At 35.6% G+C, this 25,519-nt stretch overlaps 1 protein-coding gene across 1 annotated transcript; it reads right to left on the bottom strand.

The window, feature by feature from the left end:
• Positions 1–691: 691 nt before the first annotated feature.
• On the bottom strand, positions 692–19,923 carry LOC109037879 (protein zyg-11 homolog B). The gene is made up of 12 exons (XM_019052736.2): positions 19,138–19,923; positions 18,447–18,644; positions 17,740–17,941; positions 15,826–16,003; positions 14,092–14,240; positions 13,424–13,576; positions 12,154–12,372; positions 10,549–10,660; positions 9,138–9,287; positions 7,104–7,290; positions 5,227–5,507; positions 692–4,456 (listed from the first exon to the last, which is right to left on the bottom strand). The coding sequence occupies exons 1-12, from the start codon at positions 19,398–19,400 to the stop codon at positions 4,293–4,295; spliced, it is 2,256 nt and encodes a 751-aa protein (XP_018908281.2). The 5' UTR covers positions 19,401–19,923; the 3' UTR covers positions 692–4,292.
• Between the last annotated feature and the right edge of the window lie 5,596 nt (positions 19,924–25,519).

Raw genomic sequence — 25,519 nt, forward strand, 5'->3', positions numbered from 1 at the left:
GTTGTGGTGATACTCAAGGTTTAAGGGAAGTGTCTTATTTGTGACAGATGTTTCTGAATGAGATATCAACGAAGATATGACACACTGTTAAATTATAGAATGAGGCAGATGTCGTTGTTTTCAATTTTTATTTTCTCCTTACTTAAAGTGCAAAAATCGTGTAGGGGTTAAAATTTAGTAAGGTAATTGTCAATGTTCTTAAGATATAAGCATACGTGGAAAAAAGATAATGGGCGACTAGAGAAGGTCTGAAGAAGAAAAAAACGTTTCAAGTTTCCTTTTGAAAATTCCACATAAGAAGCGATTCACACAACAAAAATTAATTCCTGAGCAAGTTATTCACAAGTATTTTTAACACGGATCAGATGGAAGTTAGATCATACAAATAAAGCCATTTATATTTTTGCCATAAAACCAATGTTAATTGTGAAGATTTACATCTTGCCTAGGAGTTGATTCTTAGATTTCTCGTTTTTTCATTTATTTTCCTCCTGAAAATTTGGAGAGGAAACATGTCTAGTGGTGCTTTAATTCATACCCTGTTTAGTGGCCCATTAGCGTCACCAAGTTAAAAATGTGTAAGATAACATGTCCCAAAAAAAACAGTGTCATTTTGAGTAAATGCCATGTTATTTCCCCAAGGTTTTATTCCATGAAATTTCTAAAATATTTTAGAAAAGAAGATATTAGGTAAAGACTTTAAGCAATTTTATTGGAAATATCTTGCACACAAAAAAGTGAAAAATACTGATAAAACAAAGAATTATAAAAATATTTACCAGCTACAAAAAACTGTAACACCTACTGGTGGCCCAGCTTCATAAAGCCGATTTTCTTCCATAAAAGGAAATGGAATACGTGCGATGACCTGCGACTGCAACAGTACATTTGATGCAATTTATGTATTTGTAATCAAGAGGACTTTGATTCATTTCTGGTCTTGTCTTTTCCTCGCTGTGACAACTACAGGCAATTCAGCTGCCTGATTAGTTACGATAAAGTAAAATTCATTTTTAATATGAGTTACAATGAACTGATAGGTTGAGAAAATCATAAACCCAATTTGAAACACACTTAAAAAAGAGAAAGAAATAAAAGCAAACCAGCAATAATCACATTAAAAACGGTCATTTACAGTTCTAGGACCTATCTGTGCAATCTTGAATAAACTTCAAAGGGTTAAGAAATACCCTAGTGATAATAGAGGATCCAAAATCCAAATTAAGATACTGACTGCACTAAAAATAATGACATTGATTGCAAAACTTACTTGAGAAATTAATTACAATGATGATTCATTTTGAGAGCAATTTTGAGAGTAAGTTGGACTGCATTTTGCAATATGGAACTATAAATTCTGGCTCATCTAAAAAACACTTTTGTGCGTAGGGAAACTAATGGCACATACGTTGTTTTTAAACCAGGCTGGAATTTATAGTTCCTAATTGCAAAATGTAGTCCAGTTTACACTGCTAGGTGGAGAGTTATGTTACGAGGAAGGACCCAAAAAAAACCGGAATTTTGCTGTAACTTGGCAACGATGGAAAATATTCGGCTCCACTGCTAGGAGGTGTAACTAGAAGCTATGAAGAGTCACTAGGCCAAATTTCAACGCCGTAGCACATTTTCTTTTCCCTTGGCAAGACTTGGTTTAAGGGGTTGTCTGGCGAGTTCGTCGTTTTTAAAGATGGGTCGATTTCAGTAACAACACTTAGTGCTCAAGTTTTTCTCTCTTGCTCGATAAAAACACGACTTCCTCTGTTAACCTTTTAAAGTGCTGCTTCTAAAGGACAGGCCTCGTCAAAAACTTCAGTGTAAGTACGGTTTTTCCCTTTAAAATGGTGCTGTATCGCCCGAAACCCCTGTATGGCTCTAAACCGCCATCGCCATTGAATAGAACCAATGCAAATAATGGGAAAAATTGCACTTTTGTAAACAAGGGTGGTTACAGATCATTAAATTAACTACCGATATCACTTGAATGTAATACAGAAACATTCAAAACATTACTGTGAAACATTTGGGCCTAAAACGCGTTGTTGCCGAATTGATCCCCCATGCAGCGTTCTAGCCGGTGACTGCCACTGGGCGTCCAGCCAAAATTCGAACAATAAATCACACTCTAAAACGAAGAAAAACATTTATTCACTTATGTGATGAGTGAAACATGTTCCTTGCAAGATTCACTCCAAAAATTGACAGAGTTAGCCGCGTATTGCCTGTGAAAATCACACATCTTCAGAAACGACGAACTCGCCAGACAACCCCTTAAACAAAGTCTCGCCAAAATAAAAGAAAATAAGCTACGACGTTGAAATTTGGCCTAGTGACTCTTCATAGCTTCTAGTTACACCCTTTAGTGGTAGTACCCGGATATTTTCTACCGTTGCCAAGTTACAGCAAAATTCCGGTTTTTTGGGTTCTTCCTCGTATAACAGACAGCATCCCACTGTACATGGGGTGTACCCAAGTACCAGGACTGACTTAGGAACATGGAAAAGAATGCAAATAGTAGGTTGTTTATTTTTGCTTTACTAAAGCTCAATTCCTATTAATTGACATCAAGTTGAACTCGTTTAGTAAACAATTTGGAAACTTTTGATAGATTTAAACAGAAAAAATGAGACCTTCTACTGATTTTTTTCATCAATATTTTAAGAACTTAACGTTCGTTCTTGCTGTCCTCGAACACAGGTAAATCTCTATCCTTTTTTGAGATATCGACTGTCAAATTTAATGCTTTTTTGAGTCCCCCATTTCACTGAACTAACATCATCTTCCTGAATCCTTCAAGTGGAATGATAAAAAAACTGCAGTACAGTAAAAACATTGCTCATGGAGCACGCTTTGCATTTCATTTCGAGTTTTTGTCGGTGCCATTTTTAGAATGTGCACACAAATTTGGGTAAAAACTCAGTGATCACTCCTACACTGCTTGAAAAAAAAAAAAACACTGTGAAAATTCCGCTGAACGGGAAAATATTGCATACGAATCTGTTGCAGAGTTTTGTCCTACATTACTAAAAAATTCAGCCCGTAGAGTTTCCAAGCAAAATTCTGAGAGATCGTCTTTGGAGGAGTAAATACATCTTAGTTATTTTCATTTCGATTACAAATTATCATAAAACGGATAATTTTCGACCAAAAGAGCTCAACTTGAGGTCTATCAAAAGGAAAAATGCTATTCTTTTGAATGCAACTACAAGCAACTCAACAGCTGCATTTGTTTCTAAGTTATAGCACCAGTCCCATTACTTTAAGGACGCCCCTTGTTCTTTTAAACAGTCTTTAAAGTAAGAGCATTCACACACTTTAATTGCATCTCAGTGTTAGACTATGAAAAACAATAAATCAATTCTGGATTATTGATCACATTATGATGTTGTTAAAATTGATGCACATTTTCAAACGCTGATGGGAAATATTTTCCTATTTAGATTGGATGCTCACCAAGAAATTATGACTTAACTTCAAGTTATTTTCTGGTTGAGTTGACCTTTTTTATAAAGAGGCTCATAAATAAAAGAAGGAATACTTCCTTCAATAAATAAATAGATAAATTATTATATAAAATCAACAAAAGAAAAAAAACAAATGCAAAAGCAAAGAAAACAAAAATATAAAATTTTTAAATTGATTTAACTTTCTGTAAACACAATAAATTACTCAATGTTTTTCCTGGTACTTAATTTTTCCAATCTATTATTTTTACAATTAAAGTTTTCCCAAATTATTTCAAAGTGATGTTCATTCAAAGTAACGAAACTTACAAAACTTTTGACCGACAGTCTGGCAGTTAATTTAAGCTCCACAAGGTCAAATGATACATCGAAGATGAGTATTGAGTCAAGATTAGCTTTAGCTTTCAAGGCAAACTCAATAATCCCATTGGATTTCTTCCGCTTTAAATTTGATGTAAAAATTTTCAATAATTGATTCAGGACTCATCTTTAATTCATTATTTCATAGATTCGCCTTATAAGTTTAATGAGGGTGTGATAGGCTGGCTTAAGTATTTAATTAATGAACTTTGGCAAGTTCTCTAGATTATTATACGTAACATGTTTCTGTCATCATTTTTTGTCTTTGTGACTTAGGAACATATTCCGGCAATGTTTGATAGAAGAACTCTGTTTTGGCATGTTTAGATACATAATGCTCAGCACCTTGTCAGCAGTTTATATTTGTCTGAAAGCTTCGTGAAAGCTTTATAGACTTCACAGATTTGAAGACTATCACCATATTGTACAGGATAATGTGTAAAAGCAACTTTCAAAAAAATTTGAGAACTTTCAACCTGCACAGTTGTCATCACTCCTGAAGGAAGGATTCTCTCTGTACTCAACCAACTTGAGAACCAGCTTCTTCACATCGACTTGTAAATTATGTTGTTTACATAAGCGATCCAAGCAATCACTCAATTTTTTCTCCTTCAGAAACTGCACATACCTGCAGGCTGTAAAGGAAAAAAATGTTTATGGAGTTAGAAGTACAAGGAGAGGAATTAGGTGAACTGAAATTGCTTTGAGCGAAACAAAAGGAAAACTACAAATAAATTTCTGAGTGTCTGACCAAGAAAAAGCATTTTTGACCTCTAAGATTTCGGGTTGTTCATTAGATGTTGTTAGTGTTAAAGACAGATAGTAAATCAAATCAGGCATTGTGTTAACTGATATGTCGGATAATCAATTGTTTCCTCTTAGATTGAAATAGGGTTTTTCAAAATTTTGTCTGATTAAAATATAATATGCGAAAATGGATACAAATTCTCCATTAAATGCTAAATTATTTCATGGTGGTTTCAAAGATTTTTGGTGCTAAAATGAACAATTACATTAAAATTACTGACTATTTGATACGAAGCATGGCATTTAAAAATTGGACTGTAAAAATTAGTGTGGAAAATTTTGAACATTTTTTAGAACGCCCTTTCAAAATCAAGCACGATTTTGTAGGTCTTCATTTGACAAACTGCTTGGACGTTGCCTTAAATATGTACATTTTGATAGGTGGAGGAGAGAGGGAGTGAATAAAACTTGATTTCCGAATTTTGCCATCCAGTAATAGAGAGAAGTTGTCTTTGGCATGTAAAAAAAGTGTGTCAATGGATGAATGAGAGAAAAATTTCTCTAGGATTCACTTTAGAGAACAGTCTAAAAAGCAGAGGATTGGAAAACAAAATTGAATTTCTTACAGGATTTGGAAAGAATAACAAATGTTACTTACGATTTTCAAAACAAACATGATGAATGGCCCAAGCGCCAAACAACTGCACAGCAGGCTCTGAACATTTTAACAAATGAATATAAGGAGTAAAAGATCGATATGCAGCAATCTCGCGACCAGGTGACTTCCACTTGTTAGTTATTACAAAGTGAATCTCCTTTAAAATATTGGCCCGTGAAATTTTCTCCAGAGTCCAACATTGCTCCCCATCACTTGCCAAGTGAACAAGAATGTCTGCAGCATAGAAGCTTATGTCTATTTCTTCATTCTTGAGAAAAGATCTGAAATGAGGAAAGGTTCATCATCATTCACCTCATTGCTTCACTGTAAACGAATGTAATAATACCAAGCATCTAGGGCTGTTGAGCTAGGATTCGGAATGGTTCCATAGGTACGGATGATCCATGACACAGTGAAAAGTCCACTAACTGAGATTTTGCTATCACTGTTGAGTCCAATGGGCCAGTTGCGCTGGTAACAGAACCGTGTTTTGATGCTTGATTATTGTAGATTACCTAAAAATAAGAAGATCTATCAAAACAGCAACTTTCTACGTTGAATATTAAACGAGGTATCGCTCTTCAAAAAGTCGGGTTTTTGCTGTCATCCACCACGGTAGTGCATAACATGGTATGTACTACCGTGGTAGATGACATCCTACATCTAATGTTTCAAGGGGCAATATCTTGGTTAATATTCAATGTAAATGTTGCTGTTTGGACTGATCTCCTTATTTTCAGTTGATCTGCAAGAATAAGGCATCGGAAGACAATTTTGTGACCAGCGCAACTGATCCGTTACAGTATCTGTCATATCTCTGTCTTGTGCCAAGTTCAGCTACACTAGAGAGTCCAGGATTTATATGAGACTGTGTACACATGAAGACAAAACACAGTGCAAGCATGAGAAAATTAGATTCTTCTGGAGGAACTCTTATTCGGGCTGTAGGGCTGTTACTATTATTTTGTACTAATTCTCACTCAGATGGGGCTGCTTTGGAGTGGCTGATTCATTGAGTTGAGGTCTGAGGGTCAATGGTCTTACATTTGATGACAACGTTTGGATTATTAAAACTATACGTCGGAGTTCGCCAAAATCTACTTTTCAAAACCTCCTGCTCCGGTTTGAGTTACATTCTGACTACTATGACCGGCCGTGAATCGGCAGTCTCACTGTAGAGAGAACCTGATGAGTTAGCTCATTTTTCTGTAGTATAGTGTGCAGCTTAGCCGAGGAAGACTTCTCTGTCAACACTCACGTGGTACTTAAGTTCCTCCAATGAAAGATTCATTTTTAAGAAAAGTTATAAATATCTTCCCTAGAGATTCAAATACAATTCGGATGTAATGTAAAAATTGCGAATTGAATACACTGAAGATCAGAAAGAAAAATTCTCACAGGTAAAAACAAAAAAAATCCTTATTAGGTCAGAGGAAAGTTTCGTCCAAATTCATACTGCACTCTTAACTCAGCATAGCAGAGTGGCACTTATTGCCCCCCCCCCCCCCCTTGTTGTATTAAGAGGATAAGAGATGTTCCTTCAAATAATAACTCTCACTGACAAGTGACTCGGCTAAATAAAATTATTTTTCATGAAATATGAGTCGTTTTCTTGATTAACACAAACATAAAATACTAGAAAGTTCTAGAGTCTTAAGGTGAGCAGATCATTGAAGTCTCAACGCGGAAAATTCTACTACCATCCATAGATCACACTATTCCTACTGTGCTATACATTCTTTATTCCGTTTCTATCATCTTCTGCATATGCATATTATCATATACAACAAGTAATACTATCCATTATTCCATTCTTTTACTTTTGAACGGTCATTTAATATTTGACCACAAATAAATCTGAAATATAAAAAATTTACCTCAATCTTGAAACAATTTTTGGTTTCAACAAATTCTTCCTCAGACTTTTAACCTCTGCAATGTTACTAAGAATACCAATTATGTCAGTTTCTACAGGCCCATCACCAGAGAAAGCATCAAGTGCTAACTCGAATAATTCTAGACCTTTGTTTGAGATAAAAGTACTGCATGTTTTTGGCGATTCATCTGAAACAAATGATGTTGTAGATCAAATAAAAAAAAAAATGAAAATTAGAATGATGCAATGCCTAATTTTATACTTGCAGTGATTTCTGTTTGGATCCCAGACTTGAGGAGAAAAAAGCAGTTTGAAACTTAGGAGCATTCGAACTTAAATTTACTACATTGTGTGTTGCCACTATTGATTAAAAATATGTTTCAAAAAAAACCCTGCAAACTTGGTGAACTTTGATACATAGGGTATACTAGAGTCCCTTTATACTGAGAGTCAAGACAATTCGGCTCATGGATGTCACAAACGGGAATAAAGATTACAGAAATTGAACGTTTTTCGTAATCTTTGATCGGCCCATTCTCAAATGCCTTTCTCCGTTCCTCCTCTCGTTCCGTTTGTTCCTTGCCGAACCCGTAATTCCCTGGTCCATTCCAGATTATAATCTTTGCAATTGGTGAAAATGTAATCTTTATTCCCGTTTGTGACACTGTGGAGGCCTAAAATACGGGAACCAATCAGAAATGGATTCAAATTGTCTTGACTCTCAGTATAAAGGGACTCTAGGGTATACCAGGATTAAGTATGAATATTGAAGGAGTCGGTTCTTTGGGTCAAAAGAAGACGTTTTTGTGGTATAACTTTTTTTCCAAAAACGCGTTCCCTGGGGGCCCCATTATCTCCCTATTATCGGCTCCTATTATCCATAATTAGTCCCTATTATCTCAAAAACAATGAGTTATAGCGAAAAATTGCAGGAGACAATTTCTCAATATTTTTCAACGCTGTATCCAGTGGTGCCGTCAAATATTGATTTTTGTTGCTAAAAACATTACTTTTGGCCCATTTATAGGTTCGATACCACCTTAAACCTCCCCTCAAAATGAGTTGTCCCTTTTTTGGAGGTCAAAAATGAAAAGAGCGCTAAAAATTACCCGTAAATACCAATTTTCATTAATATTGGTTGATAAAAATTGTCACAGTGTTAAAAACACGATTTTTTCCCTCCAACTTTGGGGGTTCGTGGCCCCCAGGGAGAGCGTTTTTGGAAAAAAATTTATACCACAAAAACTTCTTTTTTTGACCCAAAGAATCGACTCCTTCAATATTCGTACTTAATCCCAGGACACCCTGTATACTACTAAGTTAAAATAAAGTCCTCTTTTGCACCAAAGCCAAACAATAATGTGAATCAAACATGTAGGAGCTGAGATACTTACGACTGAGCATGCACTACTTTCTAACATGCCACTGCACAGCAGAGAAGTTACGGGTCTACCCTCCTAACTATTCGGCACTTGCACTTGGTTTGGAGTCCAGTTTTAGGTCTTGCTTAGGTTTAGATTGAGTTCAGTTTTTATCAGGAGCGCATGGGCTAGATTGATTAAAGCATGGTATCTTTTCCTTTCCTACATTCATCAATTCTATTTCACTGACTCTTTGCGATTTCAAATTTGACCGCTTTGACTGCTTTAACAGGTGAGGCCTGGACGGATTTCAAATCTTCAAATGAAAAACAACGACCGTTTGTTATTGTGAATGCCAATGAACATGCCACACATGAGTACGGCATGAATGAAATGAAAGTACTACGTAACATATTCTCTCTTTAAAATTTCATGAGGAAAACAAATCACACAAAAGGAAGTCCGGAGATCAATTCTTAGATAAGATACAGATGTTTACGATTAACATTGTTGAAATGGTTATAATACAAATAACGCCATTTTTATAACCTAACCTCCATTTAATTGTGTTAGAAATACTAGAAAATATTGTTTAGGAGTGCACCATTGCACTTCTAATGCATCATTTTCCATGATTTGACTTGACCTAAATTGCATTTTATAAAAAAACTCACCTGTTAAATTCCAGAGGGTTGTCAGTGTTGTGGTGAAAGTATTATCTACTTTGACCGCTACTACTTTTTCTTTTACAATAGTCAGAAATTTCTTCATAAACTTCTTGTTTGTTCCTATTTTTGTTGTTTCTTCATTTGACATTCGCGTAGCTACATGATGAAAAAAATATAATTAAAGGGATGAATAAATGTTAATACAGACTGGTGATTAGTAAGCCAGGTAATTAGAAATTTAGAAGAAATGAGGCCAAGAAAGACCCCAATCCAATAAAAAATTGCCTCAGCCAATCTTACAGCTTAATCGAACAGATAAAAAGAGATGTTAAAAAAAGTCTTGATTCAAGGATGTTCAATGACTCAATAGATGATTGGCTAAATGGCTGAGCATTTTCCTACCTTCCCTCCTTAATCTATCATCAACCAACAACTTACGGTCTCTGATAACAATGACCAGCAAATGTTTATTTTCTTACTGGCCATAATCGCTCGCTAGGCGAGCTGTCACGCCTGGCCGGGGAGTGCACCTGGACCCCCCGTTCCTTGCTTTGTGATGAACTTGCAACTCGCTCCGCACCCCTTATAGCTATTAACTTTTAAATGAATAATAATAATGAGAAGATAACATCTTCGCCACTTTGGTCACAGCCGCCATCTGAGATTTTGAAATTTTGAAAATCTGGACAAAAATACAAGTTTCCCATCGGAAAAATACCCCCTGATATCAAGTTTCACGAAAATCGATTGAACAGGAGCCGACTTAGCATTTTAGGCCACGGCCGCCACCTTGGATTTTGAAAATCTGACCAAAAATTTGAGTTTCCCGTCGAAAAATACCCCCTATAACCTGAAATTTCGTCTACAAAGCCGTGACGTCACGCGACAAGATTGAACCTGTTCGGCACGGTGCTCGTGAACAACCTCGTATCCCCAATGCATTAGTATAGGGGGGTATTAACTTTTCTTTATTTTTGGCTTCAGCAGGATTTTTTTCTAAATTTGATTTTTCAGACATGTAAAGGTGCGGTTCTTAGCTTCATTCTTGCCAAGTTTGAAGGATACTGCTCTAACAGTTTTTTTTTTGTATAATGTTGGTGAAATTTTTGCAACTTAGCTTTATATATTTGATGAACTCTTTGCAAAAGGCCACTCACAGTGGCTCATTACACATTGAACATTAATTAATAATTGAAAGTGACCAATCATTGTTAGCAATGACATACTTCCAACACTGAAAATAACATAGGTACGGATGCAAAGTAGGGTCTATAATAAATATTCTAGCAGTGATGCACCATTAATATCAAAACTTTAACAATGTAAGTATGTACAAGAAACACAGAAGTTGCCGAAATAACCACTAACATTGGCAAATACAAAATTAGGAAAGAAACAAAATAATTGCATTACTCACCTAAAGTAGCTGCAATGTTCACAGCCATTTTAATTATTAGCTCATTTTTAAAAGTGCACATTGATTCCAAGGCTAATTTACAATACCTACATTTATCAATGCCTTCCAATTCCTGCAAATCAAATAAAAGGAATTTTATTCTAAAAAGCACTTCATGGAGAAAAGATAAGAATAAGCTTGTGTACTGTCACACACTTTATGAGAAAAACGCTTCATTTCCTGTACGTTCATTTAAAAAGAATTGGGCAACTTTTCAAACTGAAACTAACACCGCAGCACTGCCTCCTTTGGCTAGGAGCTGAACTTTTACATTTGAAGCAACCCCTCTATTTTGATCAGCAGCGGTTAGAAAATAAGAAGTTACTGACAAAAAAAGGTAACTATCGAGCAGATGTGCTCTCTTTCATCCTGAGAGCAACTAAATCATCCTCTGTAGCCTCGTTGGTGAAGACATCCATGCACATATCAGCCTACACAGAGTGACATGAAACTGTCACTGAGGCAAACAATTCCACACTGCACACTCAATACCAACAGGAACTGGACATCTGTGTAATATCCACGCTCGACACTGCTGTCTAGCGTGTATACTCTGTGTTCGGGACCGCAAACGTGGGGTACGCTCGCTGCTCCCCTAGTAGAATTGGTGACATCAACCAGAGTACTGCTGCAAGACCTGCGGAGCTGTTCCCCCACTTCGGTCAGTGGCCACGGCCAAAGCGGGGAGACGTCCGAAAGTTGCAGGAGCTTGCCGAGTCGCTGTTCCTGCGGCTATAAAACACGTTGCACGGCCCGGCTCGCCGTCTCTCTGATCATTTCATTCTTTTTCATTCTTTCCACCCACCATGTAAGTTCTAGGTCTATAGGTCATTTAGTGTTTAGTCTAGTCAGGACTCATGAGCGTTGCCGTGCTTCCAACCGTTGTATATTTCCATGTCAGCCTTAAGTGTATTGTGAACGTTGCCGCGTAGTTACCCCAGCATAGGTCTGTTGCACCGAGAGCGCACATCAACACCCTGTATTCACCCTTGTAGAGAGAGGTTGCTTTTTCGTCACAGTTCATGTACATTTTAGTCATCCATTATAGTTTGTTCATCACCATTTCATTCTTCATTTCATCTCACATCCCCCGAGTTTTAGTATAGAGGTTGGCTCTCTTAGCCGTTTTGCTGGGATAGCCAGCCACCCTCTACATCTGCTCCCTGTCAGTTTGAACCTGTCAAAGGTTGGTACAGCCTTTGACTACTAAACAGCACATGTCCGACATAGTAATGGATGAAGTTGAAAAATACATATCTCTAATTATGACATAGCAAATCTACATTCATGGTTTATTTTGTTTCAAATAAAACTAGTCTGCAGTTTTTCTTGAAATATCTAACACATTCACAGAAAATTTTAAGAAGACATTTAGGTTAGTTTTCTCTTCAAAATACTAGTGCATAATCGGAGATTTTTAAAAGTTGCAGTGAATAGACTTATTCTTGACTTCAGCTGCCGGTAAGATCCTGATCATAAAACTCTGAATATTCAGTTGCTCTGAAGTTTTTGCAGACAGATTCTCGGTGTAATGGCTTCAAAAGAAAATAATCCGGTGAAACTTACCTCCAGGTATTGTTGCTGGAGAATAATAAGAACATATTTGTGGACTGTCATGTCATTAGGGTACTTTTCTAACAAGTCTAGACACAATTCGACAACTTCCAAGAGCAGATTGGGATGGAAATTGATTGAGGTGCTATGTTTGATCAAGAATGATAAACAATAGACGCTTATTGATTCAACAGCATGGGCTGGATTTTGCTTGATGATCTCTATTATTACCTGCAAGAAGGAGATTGAGAATTGATAGTCACAAGGCTTGTATTTTCAATCATCAAAAATATTTCTATGTACATACAATCAAAACTCAATTCAAACAATAAAACTTGTATTAGGATCCACAGACCTGTCACCATTTACCCTCACTGCCAAATTTTTAAAGCTTTAATTTACAAAATAAAAATTTAGCTTCATTTTAATTTTGTCAATAGATGCCTTTCAGCAAACAGGATCTGTGAACTGAAACTTTACATAAATGGCTTTTAAATGCGCAAGAGCTGATTAAGAAAGCCAGACATATTTCTTCAAAACTGCACAAATTTTTCTAATCATTTGTTGAAGGGCACCCTAACTCAAAACACTTTTGACATGAACAGGAAAATGAATTGGGGCTTCTACAGGAGCCCCAAACAAGAGAAAAAAACTTTAAGGGTTTGGTCAAAACATAAACATCGGCAAAACAGTTCCTGTGCACATGTACCAATACAACAAACATATATCTAATTTGAGTTAGGTCCAACTATATTGATCCTTAAAGTAGCTGATAGTCAAATATTAGTTACTAATTTAGAGCAATTTTTTTTTTTTTTTTTTTTTTTTTTTTTTTATTCTTCAAATACATGTTACAACCACCTACTAGGTGTAAGTTAACTTTTCTTTACAAATAAAGTAACTTAGAAATTGACTAACGTCTAATTTTTGTTTTTAGCTTTAACTTCCATAACCCATACTCGCATGAAATCCAGACTACACTCATACGTCAATTTAGAGCAATGGAAACCAAGTTTCAAAGAGGTATCGTTACCTGTATTGCAAAAGACAATAATTTATCTGTACTGCCACCAAATATAGAAGAAAATATTTTTTAGACACACCCTGCCAGCAAGGTAAATTATGTTTTACTTAAAATTTCTGTAAAATTAACAAAATAAGATTAAGGGTTTTGCCCAATAACCTGCCATCATATTTAGTCACAGCTCAAATTAAAATTCTCTCCTTTTGATGACAACATTTAAAATTAATAACATTAGAACATGGCAACATGTGAACTTACTCTTACGAATTCGGTTCTAACTTCGACACTCTTCATGTTGTACATCACTGCAAAAGTGATTAAATTATAAATGCAGGAATGTATATACTCGGCTCGCATTCTGTACTTGTCTAGAGCCATCAGTATTTGTTCTTGTGAAGCAGTGCCTGCAACCTGCAGAGAAGATAGAATTGAGCACAGTTATGAAGAGGAAGAGAGAGTTTATATATATATTTATGTGTCATGAAACTAAAAAATCTTATGTCTTGGTTTGTGATACCGCAGACTTCTTACCATATCTTCCTCAAAGGACAACCAAGTATCATTCTTTTAGCCCTTCCAAAGATATTCTCTTGAAAAATGAATTTCCTATTTGCGAAAAATTCTGAAACACCATCATATATGGTTGTTTTACTTTTACCATTGATGCATTGTTCCCAACGGAGCACATGCAGCGAAGTTTTTCAGCCTCACTAATACGTTTTCATATCATCAGCAGACTTGGTTAATTTTTTTTTTCATCATATTTCATTTTTTCAGGGGTCTCATCTATTAAATGTTGAATTTCAACAATTGAAAGTTTAACATTTTAGGCATTTTAATGGCAAGTTCTTTCTTGCTTACATGAGGTAAGATTATGAGTTTCTAAATATACTGCCAACGAAAACATGATTACAGAACTGACTTACCTTCAAATTTGGGTTGAAATCAGGATGGTTTTTATCACGGAGCATAGGTTCGGAACACAGTGAGTCATCAAAGAACAAACCAAGGAACCTCAATTTTGAGTGACTCAGAATGAACTGGCGCATGGCTGATATGCTGATGGCTCGTCTTCCTATAGAGGCAAAGAAACATATTGGTTGATTAAAAATTGTGTTCATAAACAACCCTTGAATTTTAAAACGATGAGATATCTTCAAACAGTGAAAATTCACTTGGAGTTGAAAGATATTTATTCAGCGATATTATCAAAATACATTACACAGATTCTTTGAGATCTTCCTCAATATTTAAATTTTGCTTCACGACCCACAAACCTGACTCAGCGGTACCTGTCACTCTTTGGAAGTTCCGAGTCTCGTTACTTCTGACCGACCTTCTCTCTAACCGTTCTCCATGAAGTCTACACTAGTGAAACTGCTGTAAAATCCATTGAGCTTCGGTGCTCTAATCTTCTCCCATGCTCTTGTGCCATTGCTCAAGATAGCCTTCGGGCCGACCGGACTCAATTCTGAGGGGACTGTTAGCAGCCAGGTAAGGACTGACTCTGATAGGGATGCAGGAGTGAGGTTATGGTTGAAGAGTGCCTCAGGGACATTAGGCGAAGAAGGGAGGAGGGGAGGTGATGGTGATTCAATGCTCAATAGAGCTAGACGTGTGTGGAGTGTGGTTTCCACTTGGAGAGTCACAGCAATACAGTTTACTCCGACCTTGTATCCCCAAAATTACATCTTCAGTTATGGCTGACAGTTGGAAGTTACCATGTGGCCTCTAGCTGGTTGTTACTGTTGCCCTGGTATTCAGGTCGGTCAGTTAGCAGTTGCATTTGGAAGTGAGTGCAAAAAAATAAAAGGAAAAAAATAAATAAATAAAAAATAAAAAAAAGGAGACACAAGTAATAAGTTAAAATGTGGCTCATTTGAGCTGATTAAGCGATGGGTCCTAAAACTAAAACAGCACCCTGCCAAAATGTTCCAAATGGAACTGTTGCAAATTTTTGCAGGAACAGAGAGGAGAGTTGTTTATCGAGGATAAAAAGTTGTTCTATGATAACTATCACATTATTCCGAACATTTTGCTGGTTTACTAACTTCAGAAATCATCATTCTATTTAATTGAAATAAGCTGCACTCCAATGAAACAAATGCTTCGGCATTAGAAGGTCAAGCGTATCATTGGGTTCTGTAACCAAATTTGGTGATCAAATCCATTACTAAGTCAGAAATAATTCAATAGCTGCTCTACTTCATATTACATCCATCCGCCCACTTTTTCCATGACTAGAAAAATAAATTTCTGGCAACCTGTGCTTTTATGGAACGCAGTGCATTTTTGCAATGCAAACTGTTTACACTATGTTGTTGCATATTGTACATTTTTTTAAAATTTTATCGGCACTACACAAATTATTTGATTAACTTAAAACTTTTTTGAAAACCAATTATACAGCACTTACTTTCTTATTGTTTTCTATGCACTATGGCCATTTCGAGCGGGCAGGCCGCCCATCTTCAGGTGACTGCATTGGTATGGAAAGGTTCAAAAATCTGGCAGCAAACTGTTTAGTTAAAAGTGTCAGTTGATTATCTGACTAAAAAAAATATACCAGTATCAAAAGCTCTGTATTGATAAAATTTTAAAAAATTTGACTGGTTTAAAAAGATAGTGAAAAAAATCTATGTACTAGAACAGAGTCATACCTGAGACATCAAAAGAAATAATATTTTTCAGCGCGTTAGGATGAGTTAAAATATTTTGCAACATAACAGGTGACTCTACATTGAATTCTGTTGATCCCAGATCAGACATAGTTTCATCTTCCGTAGAAATATCCAGAAATTGTAATTTTGACAGTTGAACTATTGTTTTGTCACAGATCTAAAGGAAAATAAGGAACAAGTATTGCTATTAGTTGCTGGTCTGAATATAAATATGAACATTCAAAACCCAAAAGATGAGAAATTACATTTCTTCATTTGTAACTGCGAACTAACTTTGCACTCCTTCCCTTTTCTAATAGAATCAAGAGGTTTTTAGTCATTGCTTAAAAAAATCATAAAATTAACAATTGGAGTCCCAAGCTTATTTCCTCTGCAAAAAAAATGTTGCAATTTATTTTGATTAGTGAGGTATATTCAGCACTAATAAAAATGTGTCTCCGTGTGGGCCACATGAATGTTCGTGTAACCTTTATTTCAGATCCATTAATCCTACAATGCAGAAAACACCTTGATTTTGCTATGTTTGAGAAATTACACCAGAGAAAATGTATACTCCCCTCAATACTCTTGAAGTAATAGCATAACATCCAACTCAAGAATGGTCTCAGAATGGATGGCCAACAAATGAACCAATAAAAACAAGCATCATCTAAAGTCATGAAAGATTACTTAAGGGATGGCAGGTAACATGGCCTGGCTAGGTTACGGAGGCAACCTTGGAGAGGACTCATATCTATAAGATGTCCAAAAAGTACCAGGACTGATTCTATAATTCAACTACAAAGCTAGCTGGAGGTTTGATCTTGGTTTTTTTTTTAGGGATCAACTCTGAATTTATCAACTCATTTGGTCAAAAATTGGCATAGTTATGATAGATCGAGTAAAAAAAAATTAGGAACCCTATCAATATATGGAGAGAATTTCTCTTGTCGAATATAAGCTCTAATATTAATGATATCAGTACAGTTTTACAGGACACATTACTAGAAACCCTTTACCTGCTATTACTGTCCAAGGGGGACACTGAAAGGACAGAACTCGATGAGAAATATTGGAGCACATCTAATCATCCCAGACAGAATCGTCCTCCAACCACTGCTCTCAACCCTGCACGCTAGTTGATGTAAGTTCACATTGCAATTGCAGTTTACACAGCAGTTTCTGGGTAGTTTCGGTTTCGTTTTTACGCATATTTTTAGATCAAATGTCATGCTGTGAGACACAGGATTGGATAAAATTTTGAGCCATACGATTTCTGGTCGTTTCTACTAGGAAAGAAACGTTCAGAGGTTGAAAATTCGAGTCAAAAGAGGAAATCAAGATGAAGGTTCAGAGGTTCTTCACAGCATTTCAACCAGCGGAATGAAAAATAAACATTTTGAACAAGTCGCAAGAAAGGATAGGGAGGTGTATTACATTCAATGGCCGATATTTTGAGAAGGAAAGGGATGATCTCAAGGAGTCAAAAGAAAGTGAGGGTGAATCAAGAGGGGTAACAAAAAATGCTCTCTAAAAACAGAAGGGGGTGGGGTCCCCAGTTCTTTTCTATTTTTTACTCAAACCTTCATAACTTTGCATATTTTTGACCAAATGAGTTGATCTTGGTTTCAATCAAAAGCCTTTAGGTAAGTCGATCTTTAAAATGAAACCAAGATCAGGTTTACAACTAGCATAGTTTTTGAATTATAAAATAGTCCGAGTACAATTGTACAGCCTATGCATTAACACAGATCTGCACCTGAAAAATTTGATGTTTTGAATCCTTTTTCATGAGACTTCTTTAATCGTTGCTGAAAGAAAGTAACTTCAAAATAAGAAAAAGGAAACAAGGAGGGAAAAATTGTCAATTGCAATTCAAATTTCTCATTTGCATACTGAGGTTTTAGAGCTTACCGGAAGTTTGTACATCTTGAGGGTCTTCAGAGAGTCCTTCACTTGAACGAGACACCCGATTTTTTTTACTTCAGTTTCAGAGATATCTAATCCTTCCAACAAAGCACAGTCTCTTATCAGAGCTTCCAAATTTAGTGTATTGAAATTAGTCTGACTGACGTTACAGTATCGCAAATTCCTCAATGATTTGAAGGATACCGATCTAAAATGGAATCAAGAACAATGAATTAGACATATTTGTAAAAAGCAATTGGATGTATTGCAGGAAAAAAGGAAAATATGCATGTGCCTCCTTTCTCCTTCCAACAACTCATTGAAATCCTTATACTTAAGTATCCCCAAAAGAATAATCGCCAACTTTCAGGGTTGTAACTTGATTTCTGTCCGTGGTATGAGAAGGTAGATCGATCAGATCTCCATACTTACTCCTTGGTGGACAAAAGAAGCAGTTATACAACGCTGCTGTGATAGCGAGAAGAACAGTAAGTGTCAAATTTCCGCAATCAAGTTTCCTTCAAAATTCGTCTAATCTCTTTTGAATGAAATCACTGACATAGCTAAAACAGCAAATTTCATCTTAATTTAATGAAAACGAGAAAGAAAATTCGGTGGTTCAAAGAGGGAACAAGTTTGGTGGGAAAAATGAATTTCGGTCTCTTTGAGATTTGTGAAAGAAAGTTCTGAAGCAAGGTGAATAAATTACTTACGAGATGCTCCTAGGTAAGAAAACTGAGCGGGGTACACTTAGGTACCGAAGGTTTTCGCGACTCCATTCTCCAAGCCATTGAATTGTTTCATCAAATTGTAAACTTGATCCGCAAATTTCTAATTCTGTTATCTTGTGACTCATAAGAAATTTGAAATGCTTGCTCTGCGTTCCATCACAATTTGGCAGAATTACTTTCCTGGAGGGAAGAAAATAAGTTGAACAGGTTTAGTTCAATGGACCACTAGAAAGGTACACATTTAGGCATTCTGATACATGTTCTCTCTTCAAAATTTCAAAGTAATGGTGGATAAAGTAGTAAGTAAGTATATCAGTATTGTTACAAAGTTTGTTATAACAGTATCATAGATAAGATATAAGTTCCCTTTGACATTTCGAAGATGAAAGGAATGATCATTTCTATCCTTTTCATACAAGGGCTTCTTTTGTCCTTGGAATAAAATGGATTGGGTGTCTGCGATTGATAGCGGTTCTTCTGGAGGTTATAGGCTTGACCGCTCCAAAACCACCTCAGAAGAGAGATCCAAGAGTTCCGCTGGAGTGCATGGGATGGATTAGACCATGGCAATAAACTGGGATAGAAAAGTAACTCGGTTCATCACAATTGTCAGCAATTTGGATAAAGGAAAAGCTTTGTACCTATACTCCGAGACTAATTAATTGAGTCTCACCTCAGGCAAGCGTGCTCTACATTGAAGACGTTTAAGTATTCTTCAGAAAATTTTCCGTCACGTGAGAGAGATGTGATGAGATGTTCAGCAATTTCACAAGGCAAGTAAAAGTCACTGGATGAAGAAGATGCTTTTAATTTTCTATCACTGTTCCTTTTCCTTTTGACAGGTAAAGGTTTGCTCTGCATGATGAAGATTTCTGCAAATTTCTTTGAGACGACATCTAGACAGAGATGTTTTAGAGTCTTCGGTGAGTTGATCATGGTAAATTTTAACAAAAATTTTTCAGTCAATCCAAAAATGGTGTGGCTACTTCCAGCAGAGGTGGTTTAGATTGAAAATTGTGATCGAGATTTCATGATAGTTACAATGCGCTCATGAAAACCCCAAGATTGCCGCACTGTGGAAAACCTCTTAAACCTAATGGGTTTAGTTAGTGGTCATGCCCTGTTAAAATGATACACGTAGGGACACGATTAAGAGGTACATTGAGAGTGAATAAGAATTTTTTTACTCCAAAAACAAACATGATATCAAACCACGGACATCGCACCATATCCAAGTGAAAAGGAGCGGAGAACATAAAGAACGGAAGAGAAAAATTGACACGGCACTAATTGATGTTTACTTTAATCCTGATTTGGTTGAAACATGAAGGAACATCGAGATGAAGAGCCTTATCATTTTAAATTTTCGACTGAATGTGCTGTACATAAAACATTGACGATAAACTATAACCAAAAACAGTAATAAAAAGAAAAACAAGCGATCAAAACAAACATGGACGCAAGTGAGCAACTGGAGGACCAATGGGAAGCAAGAATTAATCGCTCCTTGCGGCGCAGGGAATTTGTTCTACTTTGCAACTTTTGTGTATTGTCAATTGCCGCTTGCATTATTGAAGGCGATTTGAGGATCATTTTTTAACAAATCATTCTGAGGCTTTTTAATTGGTTTTGTCGACTCCGATCTCTAATAACCTAATTTACGGTGTTGAACCAACAAGTAAATGAGGAATTGCGTAAAAAAATAAATAAATAAATAAAACAAAAAAAATTGACAATCCATCCCCATCCATGGACTAGGTAGATATTTTTATAAGAAATTTCATACCTATACAGAATGACTGGTTTTCTTTTCTCTTCCATTAGCAGGAATGGATAATTCAGTAAGTCCCAGAGTAGAGTTAATGGATCACCCTTTATGGTCTCATTCTTTGAGTCAAAATAAGACTTCGTAGAGGCTCTAAAGTTTTTCCAAATAGGCCTTACTTCGCTCTCCACAGTGGAGCAAATTACTGTGAGAACTTAAACCATTTAAACATGATTTTAAAACTTTAGAGCTTGTATTTTCATTCGTAAGAAACGTGGATGTTTAAGTGGTTTTATCCATATCCTTCAAGAGGCATCATTAAAAATTTTAAATGAGACAAAATGAACATGAAAATTCTTGATTTTAGTAAAAAATTTCATACGACCCCTCCCAAAAGACTCATTCCATTATTTGTAGCCCTCCAAACAGAAAAATCCCTTGATGTATCTGTATTTAATTCTGTCCACAAGTTAGCTTTTCCTTCAACCATGTAGGTACCGTTTAGGTATTTGTACTGCATTTTGCAATTTGGACCTATAAATTCTGGCTCATCTGAAAAAACACTTATGTGCATAGGGAAACTAATGGCACATACGTTGTTTTAAAACTGGGCCGGAATTTATAGGTCCAAATTGCAAAATGTAGTCCATTTGTTCTTTAGTACACTTCATATTGTTGGGCAGGATCCAAACTCTTGTGGGAAAGGGGGATAAAAGTCAACTTGTAGCCATTGAATTTCAGGGGGTTTTCAACCAATCTTAGAAAGGGTCCAATTTTATTTGAGAACTGTAAATAGGTATATCGACGGTGAAACTACCAAACCACGTATCTCAGTTTGCGACGTCGCAGACTTCCTGTCATACGTTATTTTTAAAATGAAAAGCTACTTAACGTCCAGTCTTGAAAATTTCCGTGATTTTTCCTCTTCGTGCGGAGAAAATTCTGTGAAAATTTCAAGGAATGATATTGATTTGGTCTACTTCAAAAAAATAAAATGTGAGCGGAGATTTTTAAACACCGCAAACGAGATACGTGGTTTGGCAGTTTCACCGTCGATATGTTGCAACAGCTCAACAATTTCAAAGTATTCTAAACATATATGGGAAAGAAAATTTACAAGAAGTATCTCTGGAAATAATCATTTATTTTCAACTCATGAGATCTTACAAAAAATTCTTCTGCCACTTATTTACACATTTCCGTAAGTACTACGACTTTTTTTGTTATCAAAAACAATGCGATGAGACATTTTCATATGCGCTTTATAATTGGATAGAGTTGAGAAAGATTTTTCACAAAATTTACAAAATGTTTCGCCAGAGTGAGATTTCAGATGAGATTCCAGGTTTGAATTACAATTGTAGCTTTTTGGACATAAATGACAAGGGAACGCACGACTTGGTGTTCTGTTTGTTCTTAATAGATTAGAAAAGTTTTCTGGAACAAAATTAGTAGCAAAAAATGTTAAAATGAGACTGCAGTTACGGATTTTTTGGTAAATTATTTCAAAACAAAAAAGCATTAGTCCAATTATTCAAACATCATTACCTACATGAAGAGCACTTTATCAATCTCTCTAATTTCATATTATGGAGGAGTATGAATGATTCAATACAATATGCCAGCACAGATTGGAGACATTATGTGATCAAACTCTCTAGCTTTTACAGGTGCGGTTTTTCACAGTTACATTTTGCAATATGAGACGCCCGGTCACTCTGGTTTTCAAAACTTTGATTACATACATCACAGACAAAGAGTTGAACTTTTCCTCTATACTGGACTATGAGGCAATTCTTTGTTCAGTACTTCCTATAATAAAAATAATAAATTAGAATACTTGATAATGCAAAAAAAAAAAAAAAAAAAAAAAAAAATAATCAGTAGAAGAAAAAAGAATCAAACAATTTGACACACATAATTAAATGAAAATCCAAAAAAGTACAACTTTTATAAAGGTCTGCAGTTAAAAATTAATCATGGGCAAAAGAAATACAAGTATTGCATCAAAATGTTGCTGATTTATTGTAATATTTTTAACAGATGCATTTGTAATTGACTGAGTGGCCTAAATTAATGAATTACAGGTACATACAAAGGTGACACACTAGTGCAAATGAACCAATTTGATGTGCATTTTTAAGTTTGATCTATTGGAGAAGGCTTTTCCACAGGCAGGGCAGGTTGTCTGGCCTGTATGAGACTTTCGATGTGAATGGAGATCACTCTTACGTGAATAGCTGGATCCGCAAATATGGCACACAAAGGGACGGGTCCCATCGTTGTTGAAGATCTCTTGTGAAGAAATACCTATAAATACAGAGATGAATGGTTTAAGTAAGCTAGACAGTGTAAAAATTGATAACTTTACTCCTGCTACCAAGTTCATAATCAAATGCTGACATGCCAAATGCATGTCAAATTCATGGAAAAAGGCACAGCAATCTAACTTGAAAGAAAGAGAAATAATACTAAAGTATTAATCTGAGTGAAACAAGTAGTTACCTTTTAAAAACATGCTGCGGTTTCCATGTTTTTTCCCCCCAAAGAGGAGCAATCTAATCATAGAATTTGGCCTTAACCTAGTGCGCTGGAAGGAAAATTAGTACATAAAATAATTACTCATTTCAAGAACGATGAGAAACAATTTTACAAGGCCTGTGAGTGTCAAATAAGTTAAAAAAGGGCAAATGAATATTCATTATGTTCTATATGAGTTGCGTACAGTTAATTATGTACTATTCTGATACACAGATAGAAGAGTCTTGGTCACTGTCGTAGAGGTATACATTTTATTTACACCAATTATACAATAATAAATATTTATTATTGAGAATGGTTCAATTATCTAATGAGAATAATTTGTGATCATTTTAAACATGTGAAAAACTTCATAAGAAATAGGTAGGTACCTTCCACATGGTTGTGACTATCCTGTAAAACAAAGCAGAGTAATACATACCTATCGGAATGACTGAAAACTTGCAAATACCGAAATATATAGACAAGCATAGCTTATCAAAATGGAGAGGATAACAAATCAGTTGATTAATTTGAGGATATAAGACAGCGATGAAAATTTTTAAAAAAATTAATGATATGAGTACAACAATTTAAAATGTTATTTTTTCTGCTTCAGAGTGGAATGATGTCTTCCTCAGAGAGTGAGGCTTGAGTCCGTAAATAATCTGCCAGTTCCTTTGCATTTTTCAAAACAATTCTGTGACAATTGCCAAGATGTACCAGCAAGTTTCCTTTAGTGCTGTAAGCTCTTTTACAAAATGGACAGTAAGTTTCGCCTCGATGAACTTTCTGATGATAATTCAAGTCTCGCAAGTATGTGTATTTCTTTCCGCACATTTTGCAAGGGTGTTTTGCATCAGAGGATGAATCAGTTGATACTACAAGTGAAAAAGAAGAACTGGTTTAGTCGAGCAATTGGAAACATACTTTTACAAAACTTTCCACTTTTTTAAAAAAGCAGGGCTACATCTATAGTGTTTTTTTTTTTGAGGGGGGGGGGGGAGAGTTGAGTAAAGTGAAAATATTGCTATGTTTGCTGCTGGCAATATTGTACTTTATTCATACCTGTACAGCCTTGACCTTTAAATTTATTATACATTTCACTACAGACATTTCTGAGACAATTTTAAATTAGCAAGAAAAAACAGCATAAAAAGACAAGAGAAATTCAAGACTTCCAACATTAGTGAGTAGTAATTAAATAAAAGAAAAAACTTGTATTCATCCAGGACAAATGACAAAAATAATGCCTGTGAGTGTAGACTATGAATAACTACTAGAAAGTTAAAAGAGGTTCAGTTTTCATACTTTAAAAAAGAAGCTTGCCAGCACAAGATTCTAAAGAAGGAGGTGCTATTCTAAGATAAAATGGGAGTCCAAGACTGGCGGGTCGAGTCTAGTTTCAAGAACCTCATAATTTATTCGAACATTTTGGACGAATTATTTAGTTAAAAAAAGATGCAACTTTTAACACCAAGTTAAATTAAAAGCTACTGTCTAAGTAAAGTCTAAACAAATAAACAAAGAAAACTTGAGACAGAGCACTATGCTGTATGAGGACGCTAGATTTTCCCCAGTACACCATAACTTCTTAAAATCTTTGAGAGAAAATGGAAAAAGATATCTTGAAGCTCAGCCCCTGAGCCTTCTCCAAGTATTGATAAGGAATCGAGTTCTATTAGAAAAACGTGTTCCTTAAATAAGTAGGACACATAATCATATCTTGGCCATAAGGCGTAACAAATACCAGATAATTTTTGAAGATAATAAACTACTAACATAACAGCTTAAAAATCAAGACTTCAGGATGGAGAAGTCTCCAAAAGTTTCTAAGGAACTTCAAAAGTACTGTACAGAATCACCTTGAAAGACGTCCAACATATTAAGAGTTGACACCATGTACCATTAATAGATGTCGTTTGTAGTTGCGCCGTGTTGACTGCATTTTATTACAGAAGGAACAAAATAGTTCTCCAGTATGCATTATTTTATGCTGGCTTAACGAAACTTGGTGCTTGTAACGTAGCCCGCAGATGGAGCACTGGAAAGGTTTGCCATCTGGTGACTGCAGAGGGTCTAAAACAGGACAGAGTTAAACATGTGAGTGAAGTCATACACATTAAACGGAAGCAAGCAAACTATTGAGAGAACAGAAATTAGTTACCGGTACCTACATTACAGCATTCTCAGTTCTAGACATATTGAAAAAAAAAAAAGATTAGCCACTATTAAAAGTGGCATGTTACAATCATTTTTGAAAAAAGAACTGAGGACAAGAGGAGCGCTAAATAACAAGTTTGTTTAACTTTTGAGTTGACATGTTTACATTAGGTATAAAATTCCTGTTGTGACAACGGAGGTAGATATTAAACAAGGTATTTACAAAATTTTGTTGTGAAAAATTTAAAGATTTTTGAGAGAGAAGGAGGCTACATTAGGTCCATCTTTTCAAGGATGAATAGGTGTCTTGAAATTCACTCCTTAGCCTCCTCCCACACTAACATCTTCAACAGAGCAAACAGTTAAATAATTCTTTCAGTCTACTTTTGTATAGTTATTTTAACATTATGAATATTTATTATGGATGTGGTTGAGGAAGAAGTGCACCAGAGAAATTTTTCATAGCAAAAAGAAGACTCTCAGTGATTATTGGTGTTTACCCTCACACAGGAGACAATGGGGAGTTTCAAGTTAATTACAAAAAATTAATAACAATAAATACATCATTCTTTTTTTTATTTAAAAAAAGAGCAAAAAATAAAGAGGT

This window comes from Bemisia tabaci, chromosome 5 (assembly GCF_918797505.1).
Source record: "Bemisia tabaci chromosome 5, PGI_BMITA_v3".
Taxonomy (NCBI): domain Eukaryota; kingdom Metazoa; phylum Arthropoda; class Insecta; order Hemiptera; family Aleyrodidae; genus Bemisia; species Bemisia tabaci.

What these genes read in the sequence shown, in the direction of transcription:
- LOC109037879 (XM_019052736.2), bottom strand. Translation starts at nt 19,400, where the DNA reads ATGATCAACTCACCGAAGACTCTAAAACATCTCTGTCTAGATGTCGTC. An exon ending in GTAGAGCACGCTTGCCTGAG is followed by an intron (nt 18,645 to 19,137) that starts GTGAGACTCAAT and finishes TCTTCCCTCCAG; the next exon opens with GAAAGTAATTCTGCCAAATT. An exon ending in TCATGTTTGTTTTGAAAATC is followed by an intron (nt 4,457 to 5,226) that starts GTAAGTAACATT and finishes TTTCCTTTACAG; the next exon opens with CCTGCAGGTATGTGCAGTTT.